The sequence below is a fragment of the Argiope bruennichi genome, chromosome 10 (assembly GCF_947563725.1).
Source record: "Argiope bruennichi chromosome 10, qqArgBrue1.1, whole genome shotgun sequence".
NCBI classification, from domain to species: Eukaryota; Metazoa; Arthropoda; class Arachnida; order Araneae; family Araneidae; genus Argiope; species Argiope bruennichi.
Window position 1 is genome coordinate 117301320 of NC_079160.1, and position 11784 is coordinate 117313103.

Consider the following 11784-nt stretch of genomic DNA (forward strand, 5'->3'; position numbering starts at 1 on the left):
CGAATCATCCAATTACTCATCATTTCCAGAAGGTTGAATGAGAGGCATTAAAACGGAAGCATTTCGTTAGGATTCATCAACTCCAGATTCAAACTCTCCGATAAAATTACAATGGGATCGTTAAGATTAAACTAATTAAACTTATTCCGAATAATTAATCATTTTATTTTTGATATTAGACTTAAGTATACAATTATTACTGCAATAATTACAGAAATAAAATAGCGATCAAGCTGGTGAGAACTCGAACCTGCCTCTAAACATTAATGAAATGATTCAGAGTATTCATTTGAGGTTTGCTTCCAATTAGAGTATTCAGTACTCAAGTTACAAAATACAGTACACTCCCGAGTATCCGGTTCGCAACTACTATCCGGTACGTGTTATCCGACCGAGTTTTATTTTATAATTAAAATGGAAGACATGGCCTTGGCAATATTGCCAAGGCATCGGGAGTGGAGTCTGCTAAGATCCTTCTACGTGTCGTGTGCAAAATTAAGTTACAACAAGAAAAGAGCTGTGCTCTGCTCATTGTTCATTGTTTCTTCAGTGTGTAACGGTCTTCAATAAAGTACTGTTGTTGCTGTTCCCGATTATAACTACACAGTATTTAAAGTATTCGTAAATTGTTCTTGGAGTGGGCTTAATGTACTATTTTAAGAGTATTACAGTAAAGATTTCAAAATGAGTGATAAATGAAAAAAAAATTGTATGGGCTATAGAGGAGAAATAACGCGCTATATAGCAACTAGACTCTGGTGTAATATTGTCAGTGTAATAATCAGTTATCAATGAAAAAATTTTAAAAATTTTTCTTAAGAACTAGGCCTACAATTTACATTAATGTTTTGTTTATGCTTCCTGCATTTAAGGTGGGTATTACAGAATTTATGTTAAAATGTGAATAGTGTATGTCCTTCATCTTACTTTTTCTTTAATAAATTCATGAAACTGCAGTACAGTATATAAACTACTAGTACAAAGCCTTCTATTTTAATTTGACATATTACCAACAAATGCTTTATGATTCACCGGGCCGCTGCCGCGGGTCACATTCTACGTGGCTTGAGATAAATGGAGGGTTTAGTTTACAGTAAGAAGTGAGAAAAGGCGTATTGTAACAATGAGTTTCGGTATAAAAATTTTGTATTCTGGTATTGGTGGGAAAAGAAATGAGTTCATGGAACTCCGGCCTATCCATCTTTATTTTTACTCGGACGGCCCTTCCGCCACATTAGGTCGGATACTCGGGAGTGTACGGTAAAAAGGAGTTATACAGATTTGGGCATGGTAAAAAAGGAAGGTAACTGTGAGGAAATCCATCATCGCTATTTCCTACGCTAACTCCAACTGCTGGGGATATGTACATATTATTATCTACATTCAGCATTTTATAAAATATTTCCTATTATAATGCCCCATGATTAAATTCATGATTCATGAATATTATCGAAAGATAAAAATTTTAAAGTAAGACACATTATTTTTCTTCTTGAAACTGTGCGGGTTGAGGTTCGAACTCGCAACGTTAGGGTTCATAGCCGAGTAACATAGCCACTAGACAAAAGTGTACACTCTTCTCCGGAAGTTGTTAACTGGCTTATAATGTTACGACCACAAAACTTTTGACAGGATTTTAAAACAATTAAATGAGCTTACCGTACTATGTTACGTCGGATAAAACGCAATCACAATGTATTTCATTTTAAGTGCTTCGTTTTTAAGAAACCCAAAAACACTGATTCTTGGGCCATTCCTATCATTTCCATTAAATTTGGAACACAGCAGATTAAAGGCATTTGTAGTCCTTGTTTTAGAAAATTCGAATGACTTTTCTTGAAAACAACAAAACACGCATCCCTATTTCCTGAAACACAAGACTGATCACTGACTAAAAAAATTTTAAAATTTATTTCCATTTTATGCAAATAAATTGTTGGAAAATATAATTAAAATATTTTTTTAAAAAAATCATTAAAAATATGAATTATTCATAGGTTAAAGCAATTGTATCATTGAAAAGATTATTTTTTAAGTTGAAGATGATTTAAATATCAGTTTTGTGTTGTAATATTTCGGAAGTTTTCGTGGAAGGACTACAGAATTTTATTTAATTTTTAATTAATTAAAATTAATTCTAATTAAAAATTTAAAAAATCGCTCTGAGGTGCACATTTCTATATGCAAAGTATACAGGGTATACTTTGCATATATTTGGTAGTTTTAGAAGGCCAACAAATATATAGATATATATGTTCGGAAATTATGTCAAGAAAATATTTAAATTTTCATAAATTAATTAAATTTGATTTATAATTTTAAAAAGTCTTTTCGGTTGTACAATTTGATAATCTAAAGCGCATTGTCCTGTTTTGAAAAGGATTGGCAAATATGTATTCTCTTTTTTATTAAGTACATTAATTAGTATAGATTAGCAATCATTCGTTCTTCAGATGGACATTTTCTTTGTTTTTTTCAATGAACATAAGTAAGAAAAGAGCAAAGTTAGAAAATACAAACATGGTCTTCTTTCAGTTTGAAAGTAAACTCCATTTTGTAATTAAAAAAGATTGAAACCATCAAAATATAAGCAAATGATGTGTGGAGGAATAAGTTTTTAAAAGGTGAAACGATGGCTTATATATTCCATTAAAATCGTTTTAAAAATATCGGAGCACTCATTGCGATATCGACTTATACAAATATATCATGAAACAAAAAGTGCATGAATTCACTTCATCTGAAATATAAATGCTATGTCTGAACTGAGATAGTAACGAAGACTGCTTGTTTAAATAGACGAATCTACCAATACATTGGTAGACGAAATGACTCAAATCTTCTATACTTAGAAAGATACTGAAATTATAAGAACATTCTAGAACAAACGAGGAATAACAGAAAGAAAATCAATAACCAATTTTTAGGCAACTTGTCTGGAGTCAGATATGAACTTGCGAAATGTCGCGTCGCATTCAGTTCATAGAATCCTACCACTGAGCCATTCAATCCGAGCCAAGTTAAAACAATATATCAATGAAATAAAAAATATTTTAGATATTAGCACATCGCGTGAACAACATAAGAAAAAAAATTAACAAAAAATAAAATAGTTTTAATTTATTTTCATCAGTTTTTCAACTTACTACTTTCCAATTTTTGGACGTTTCCGATAATGGAGGGAGATGAGCGAGATGATTGAGATTTTTGCTGCAAAAACAAGAATTTTACTTTTATAGTTCAGCAACGGATAGTAAAACCATCCGCGCTTTTGCGCATGCGTTAGAATGGGTTTAATTCGTCAAAATAGGGGTGAAAGGAAAGATGAAAATGTTTACATTTGCTAGTATCTAATAGGAAAATCCAAGGTCAAAGGGAATACCGGAAATGCACTCATCGTTCCGCGTTTCACTCCTTATTGAGATGGAATCGTCGAAATGCGGTCATCTCAGAATCTGTTGACGAACTATAGGAGGGTAGGGAAAGAAGTGGTGGCCGTAGAAATTTTTCGAAAGGGGGAAAAACATCCCCGAACGGGCAGGCAAGTTGTATTGATCTAATAATTTAACTTCGAAATAACACACAATATTTAATTTCGTATTTTATTAAAGGTAAGTAAGTATTTGACAACTAATTTAATAATTATTATCTGCAGTAATTAAATCTTTGAATACTGTTGGGTAAAAGAATTGTACGATCGAACTAGGAGCAATAATAAACCAGCGGGGTTCGTGTCCCTAAAATATTTCTCGCATACTCTCTAATAACGGTGAATTTGGGCTTTATAAGTGTTTTTTTTCCCCTCAACCAGTCGAATTCAAAATTTGACACAGAACTGCAATTACCGTCAAGAAACCTAATACGAAATTTGGTGCATTTAAAGTTCTTGCGTTTTTAAGTTATAGTGTTTACATGTTTTAGGCCGGCTGGCCTGGTTGTTCATTTGCAGTTTTAGATTGAAGGGAATCCGCAACTCTTTTTATTACTTTTCCACTTACAACATATTTGCCTGTTGCCGACTTTAAGATTTTACGTTAATATCGTACATAAAATTGAAATCGACTGACTCCTTCGATGTCTTTATAACACATTCATCTAAGAATGATCGATCGTGTATAAATTTTTAAGCATTATGAATAAAATATTTTTTTCAATACATTTTTCAGTATTTCGAGGCAAAAATATCAATAATGAGGAAACTTGTAATTCATTTTATTTGAATTTGTAATGCATTTTTTGATAATTCTATTTCATTTCTGCTGTTTTTGATAACGAAGCATTATCAATGCTTATCACGAGGTTTCATGGCATATTAACCTGAGAATGATTAATTTTATATTAATAAAGTAAAAAAAAAATTTCTTTTTTTTTTAAGTTGATTCTTTTTCACGCATTATACAACAAAGAGGTCTTATATTCTTTTTTGTTAAATATATTTTGAAAAAAATGCGACCGTGTAAATTTTTCTAATGCAAAATAATACTTTTATGGATGTGATTTCATAGATCTTTGTAAATGAAACTATTCATTTCTTCGATACAATTAGAAAGAATCATTAGATGAATTGATTATTCTAAGCCTAACCTTTTATATTCCTTTTATAGACTTTTTTTATTCGTTAAAAAGTATTTTGAAAAAATATAAACTTTTTTTTTTCTAAAATGTCTTCTTAAATCTAATTTTTAAGAATGAGGAAGTCATATATTTATGCATTGCTCTGAAATGAAATTTCTTTTAAAAGTGAATTTCTCCAATTCCTACATTGTTTAACATTTGCTGCATTGTTTACTTCTTTGAAGTGTCACATATTGCGCAAGATATTGTTTTTCCCTTCTGCAGATTTACCGCCCAGTAAGAATGCTAATTAATTCCCAGCCACCCGAAAACAATGTCAGTGTTGCTTATCTCGTTGAATTTCCGCTTTGTGAGAAGAATAGATCATTCTTTTTTTTCTATTTCTGAGAAAAATTAAAATTGCCTTGTAGTTTTAAAACGCAGCAAATCTTGGTGCAAATAGTGTTTCATATAACACTGCATAAAACTTTCATAAAAAAAATTATAATTTTTGCTTTGATAAGGTTCTAATTGTTAATAATTAAATGTGTCCAATCTCATGAATTTTTTAAAAAATGTTTAAACTTATTAAAACATTTTTAACACATTGAATTGTAAAATTATTTCCCGAAATTAAGGAGAAAGATTTAATTCCTGAAACAAACAAAAAAAATGTATATATTTGTATAATTTTTATCTGTGGTGAATTCATTTTTTGTTCAGTTATTAAAATATTTGTATCTGTTTTTCTTGTGTGTGTGTGTGCATTTTTAAGAATAAGTAGAACTGGTTGGATTTCATAGTACCGAAAAAACAGTATTGTTAGAATATTTTATAATCATTAATGAATTTAAATCTTAATTACTTACTCCGCTTTTTTATTAATTTTTACTATACCACATTTCTTTATGATATTTAATAAAATATTGAGAATACTATGTTTGCTTCTCGTAACCTCCCGAAAAATATTTTTACTCTATTAAAATTTTTTAATTTTTTTCATTAATAGTCTTATTCTACTACACTAATCTGCAAATTTGCCATAGAAAAACTTGGGGTTTGAACCTTTTTCACCATTTTTTCTATGGTTAAATTTACTGCTGCATTGCCATTAAAGAACAGTATATATTCTTTTGCGTTCATAAAAATAAAGAAGTGACTAATTTGATTTTGCCATAAAATAATAACTAAGTAAGAATCTTACACGATGTACAACTTTATTAAAATTCAAATTATAACAAATGGTATTATACAATGTGACAAATTTAATAATTGTTATTACTGCTTGGAATGAGGTTTTCTAGCAAATAAAAAAAAATCCCTCGTGTCAATCTAAATGTCATTTAAACACATTTTTTTCAGAATGCTTTATTAACTTTCTTTTTTACATAAAATCGTATAGTCTCCAGCGATCTTACGTTTTAGTTTTTTTTTCAACATTAAGTCAGCTAATTTTTTTGAGGGCATTTTGAGTTGAAATCTACAATAATCACAATCAAGATAAGTGAATCTAATATATTCGCCAGTGGTTTTGAAATTAATTTCTTAAAAAATTATCAATTTAAAATTCGGTAAACAATAAAATACAATTATTCTGATTACAATATTTTTTATTTAAAACTAAAGCCTTTAAAGATGCAAGAACCGGAAATAAAATAAAACTGCAAATATCAGAAAGATTGGTGCAGAAAAAACATATTCAAGTCTCCATATGTGTTTAGTAATTGCCTATTTGAATGAAAGATATTGATCCTCTTTTTCAGATAGAGTTTTTTTCCAGAATAAATATTTTTCTGGGGAGACTTGAGTCCGAAAGAAAACTTGTTTTCTTACAATGAAACAAGCCGCATATAGCTTCCAGCGATAGTCGTTATTATGCGATGGGATAGGGAGAGCTCGAATCTGATTCTTTGTGAAATATTAGGAAGCGTAGATATAGCCACAGATATATGATCAATAGGCCCCGCCCCCTATTTGTGGGAGGTCTGTTCCTGGTAATTGCATCAATGGGTAAAGAACTCTCCCTTTGCATGATTGAACTCTTGTTCGAGTACTTCTATTGGACAGATCGTATCAATTGGTACTTTCTATCGTGATTCAAGACCTGTAATCGAAATATCACCAGTAAGATCGTATCAAGGATTTGAATCGCACCCCTCTTTAAAGAGTATTGATCACTGGTATTTGTGACTTTTTGATATTGGGTACTTAATAACCGCTCGTAAAATATTCGTCGTCCCTAGACAAACTTCCTCTGTCTGTCCAGCTATACTTATAGAAGTTTCTTTATCATTAAATTGTTTCCTTTTCTAAATATTAAAAACTACATTTGAATTAATTCTCACGAGGTAATGCAAATGGTATAGTTTTATTTATGGTGTAAGGACAGAATGGTCGATAGATAAAGATGCCTGCTCATTGACAAATAAAGTAAATCTACTCAGATTTACTGTATAGATTCGCTTTATGTCATTTATTCGCATCTTGAACGAATCAGCCATTAGCATTTATCAAAATTCTTTTTTCTCCTTCTAAATATGCATTTATATGCTTTAGTAATTGCTATATTGTATTCGAATAAAACTGTGAATAACAATTTTTCATTCTATAGTATAAAATCAAATTATCAAAAATATTTTATTTTCTTTTATTGGGAAATTCACTATTAGTTCGTTTTCGGTGACTCGCTCGACCGGTTTTTGTGGGAAAGTTAACGTGTCAAGCATTTCTTGAACCAGCCTTGGAGCACCTTGGCCTTTGTTGTACCACGTTGTTTTCGGATAGGAGGTAATTCAGTGCTGTTTATCACTCGATTGTGTTTTTCCTTTTGAAATAGTTTAGACTAACGAAAGTTATTTGCATCAATAAGAAAATTTTGAAGAAAACGCAATAGAAAAATTGTTTTCTAATATTATTATTTTGTCTTCTGTTAACATGGTTTATAATAGTAAGTTATCTGTTTATGAAACTCAAAAGGCAATCAAATTGATTAAAGTAAAATTTGAAGATGAATTGTGTAATAAATTAAATTTAACTCGTATATCCCCACCACTTTTTGTGGAAACTAATTCTGGAATAAATGATGATCTGAATGGCAGTGAAAGACCGGTTGCTTTTGATACAAAATCTGGAATATCTGCATCTGTTGTTCAATCACTTGCCAAATGGAAAAGATTAGCGCTTAAGAAATATGAGTTTGAAGTATACTCTGGATTATATGCGAATATGAATGCTATAAGAAGAGATGAAGACTTAGGGCCCATGCATTCTATTTATGTAGATCAGTGGGATTGGGAAAAAGTTATTAAGGAAGAAGATAGAAATACGGCATACCTTCAGTCTGTGGTGAAAGATATTTATGTGTGTATTCAGGCAACAGAAAAATTTATCAGGGAAAAGTACCCTGTGTTACGTCAAAAACTTCCTGAACAAATCACTTTCATCAGTTCTCAACAAATGGAGGATGAATTTCCTCAGTTATCACCAAAAGAGCGTGAAAATGAGTACACAAGAAAATATGGTGCTATCTTCATTTCTCAAGTTGGAAAAACATTAAAATCTGGACAAAAACATGATGGCCGAGCTCCTGATTATGATGACTGGGAATTGAATGGTGACATTCTTGTACATCATGATGAACTTGATGTTGCTTTCGAGTTGTCAAGTATGGGTATCAGAGTTACAAAAGATTCTTTAATAACCCAACTCACTGAATTAAGTGCATTAGATAGATTGAATTTGCCCTTCCATAAAGCTTTAGCAAATGGTGAATTTCCTTTTACTATTGGTGGAGGTATTGGTCAGTCTCGCTTATGTATGTATCTGCTGGATAAGATACATATTGGAGAAGTACAAGCTTCTGTGTGGGATGAAGATATCTTGGCTGATTGTGCAAAAAGAAATATTAAGCTTTTATAAAATGTATTATTTTCTAAATCATTTTTTTTATTGGGTATTATATATTTTTTGAGTATCTAACTATATGGATACTTTTTGGGTATTTTGTAATGGGAATGGTATATTTTTATTATATCAAATATTATTATTATTAAATGTTTCAATATATATCTAATTTTTGTACCTCTTGCCATTAGGAATATTCAACTTATTTTATTATAAGGCTTTATAAAAAATATAGTTGCATTTTGATATGGTTTATTTTTTCTAATTGATTCTTAATTACACACAATTAAGTTGTTTTGTATATTTATTCTATTTTAATTTGTTTCTGGTCTGGTTTTCTTATTTTTATAACAGTTAATAGACTTATTGAATGTATTACTCTAAAAGTGTAATGAGAATCTCAAATCTTTGTTATTGTTATGTTTTGAAATTTGATTTTGTGACAATGTTTTATATTCTTTAGCTTTTACATTTTCATATTTCATTTATTAAGCCTTGTTAAATGAAATAAAATATGTTTAGTTATAGCATAAGAAGCTAGTACATTGTTTATGCTCATAAATATATAGGAATCTATGAACTTAATAAGATGTATGTCTATTTTCCAATCAGATTGTCTATGATCCAGCTGTTATCAATCAATGTCTAGAAACAAGATAGCTGCAAATGTAATTATTTTTGCCAATGATTTTAGAATCAAAGACCTTATTTTCTAAATAAGTTTATTATATCTTCTCTTCCATAATTTATTGAATTTTGTTTCCTTTCAAAATAATTGGTTTCGTATATATATATATATATATATATATAGACTAAAAGTTTGTTCTTTGTTTTTGTAATAACAAAATGCATTCATTTTTATTTTGACTTCAATAATTTATCTTTTTGAATGTCTTTTATCATTTTTTTTTCACTCTTATGTCATATATTAAAAATGATTATCATATACTTTACATTTATAAATTGCATTTTACCAAAACAGTGCGATTGTTTAGCTTTTCTTTTTTACATACAATTTCAAAAAAATATTGCCATTTAAAATTATACTGATCTCACTTATCCATTTATATTGTAATATCAGCAATTTTTTATTTTATTGTGATTGTCTTTTGCAAGAGTGGTTATTATATTTATATATTTGTTTGAAATGAATTTAAACTAAGCAAGCAGATTTAATCAAAGATTTTTAATTTTAAAAATTAATGTTTCTAAATATTTACTTTTTAATGTATGAATAATATCTTTTAAATTTTGACTTGATTCTAAAGTTTTATTAATTATTTTATTGAATCTAAAAAGCATGCAATAATTGTTTTTATATTGAATTAATTATATTTGCTTTTATGAACTTTTCTTTTGTTTTCTATTTATGTGTGTTTTGCAAATCAGATATTTTTACTTTTCTTGCAAAAAATATTTCAAGCTAGAGTCTTCACAATTTTTAAAATTTACAATCATAAATTTTCAGGATAATTTGTATGGAGCAAGTAGAAATTATTTGATATTTTTCTAGTCCATTTTTTAAAAAATGGTATATTTGATTTTTTTAATTTAAATAATTTTTTTAGTCTTCTATATCCATCTTAGTCTTATATATGTAAAATTTTGCAACCAATTTTAAAGTAACTCTCGGATAAGGTAGACTTGATAACTAAATTTGTACAAGAAAGCAAATTAGTATTACATCATCATTCATTTCTGACCTTTGATTAAAATTCCTAGTTCATTTAGAAGTTAGCTTAAAGTTGATTGCAAAATTTGTGCTAAACAGTCACTTAAAAAAAAAAAAAAAGAGTTAATGAAAAGAATGTTAAAATCGCCTATTTCAAAAGAACGTATTTTTGCCATGATAATGAAAATGATCCATATTATGTTTAAAATCAAACAAATCTAAATAATGTAGGTTTTTTAAATTATTTTTTTTTAATTATTTAACTAAAAAAAGAAGAAAAAATATGCATGTAGTTTTGAGATTGAAATTTGTGTGTGTTTCTGTCTTTTATAAATTGGAGTTAAGAGATTTTTGCAATTAGGCTGACATCTGATTTTTGACTCTTCTTTACTTTTTACTTATATATGAGTAATTCATGTTTAAAAATTTATTATTAAAAAGAGTATCTATATTTGTTTAAAGGAGTATCTTTTGAAGAAGTCTTCGTAAGTTCTCATTGGCTTAGAAGATGACCACATTAATCTTGGGGGAAGATATTTTCTGCAGATCATTTATGTTCTATAATACAGAGGGGGGAAAAAAGAAAGTCATTTTGTGTGCTCGTGTACTGACTAAAAGTTGAAAAGAATTAATTGATTAGGTTGGTCTGAAAAATATCATTTATTTTATGTTTTTCCTCCCTGATGACCAGTCCTAGTACTTATTATTTTGCTTCATTGAATACATTCATTTTTAAGTAAATAGTTCATTAAAGTTTTAACAATGATTTATATTTAAAAGAAAATTGAGAAGTTTTTCATTTAGGTACATAACAGCATTTTAATATTAAATTTTCTTTTAGTGTTATGAATTTTCAGAATACATATGTTTCTGATACATAGGTTTTCTATCAGCAGTAACAGTACAAAATGATCAGAAGTTTTGAACTAGAGAGGATTAATTGGACTTTGCCAATCTATTTCTTGTGCTTTTCTGTGTTGAAGTTATATCATTTAATTTGCTATGTGTTTCAGGGATATTAAGATTAGTACTTTCAGATTATTTTACTCTGCAAATGGGTGATATGTTGTAAGATGTAATTGTTTCTGAATTCTTTGTTAAAATTAGATTTTGATAGACTGTAAATCAGCATCTGTGAATTGAAAGTAAATAGATGTATGTTGAATTTTAAAAAAATAAAAATTAGATAATTTTTCATTCTCCTATGCTTTAGATGTAGATATAATTGAGTTGTGCCAAATGCTTTCTAAGTGCCATTTTTAAAGATAATCGTCTGTTGTTGAATGTGCAGTGAAATTGTCAGTCATTTATAAGCTATAATTATTTATTTTAAGAAAGTATTCTGGTTTTTGAAACAGTGAATCTCTGTTAACCCTCAACAGTCCTAAGTGACTTCTCATATGACAATAGTGTTTTGTTAGTCATGTCATGTACAAAAATCCAAGGTTAAGTTTTATATTTTATAATTTTGTACTTCTTTTTATTATCGGGTATACTGTCTTGATTTAATAATTAAATTAACTGTTTACTACTATTTGTTTTTATTTACTGTGTTAAATATTTCTGGTTTTTAATTTTAGTTCTGAATTTAACAGTATAATTCTGAATCTCTTTATTATTGGTACACTATCTTGAGGGAATAATAAAATTTACTG

At 28.7% G+C, this 11784-nt stretch overlaps 1 protein-coding gene across 1 annotated transcript; it reads left to right on the forward strand.

The window, feature by feature from the left end:
- Positions 1–7263: 7263 nt before the first annotated feature.
- On the forward strand, positions 7264–11784 carry LOC129988106 (aspartate--ammonia ligase-like). The gene has a single exon (XM_056096233.1). It carries the CDS (start codon positions 7489–7491, stop codon positions 8470–8472), a length of 984 nt encoding a protein of 327 aa, XP_055952208.1. The 5' UTR covers positions 7264–7488; the 3' UTR covers positions 8473–11784.

Excerpts from the sequence above, each read along its gene's own strand:
- LOC129988106 (XM_056096233.1), top strand. The coding sequence starts at position 7,489 with ATGGTTTATAATAGTAAGTTATCTGTTTATGAAACTCAAAAGGCAATC.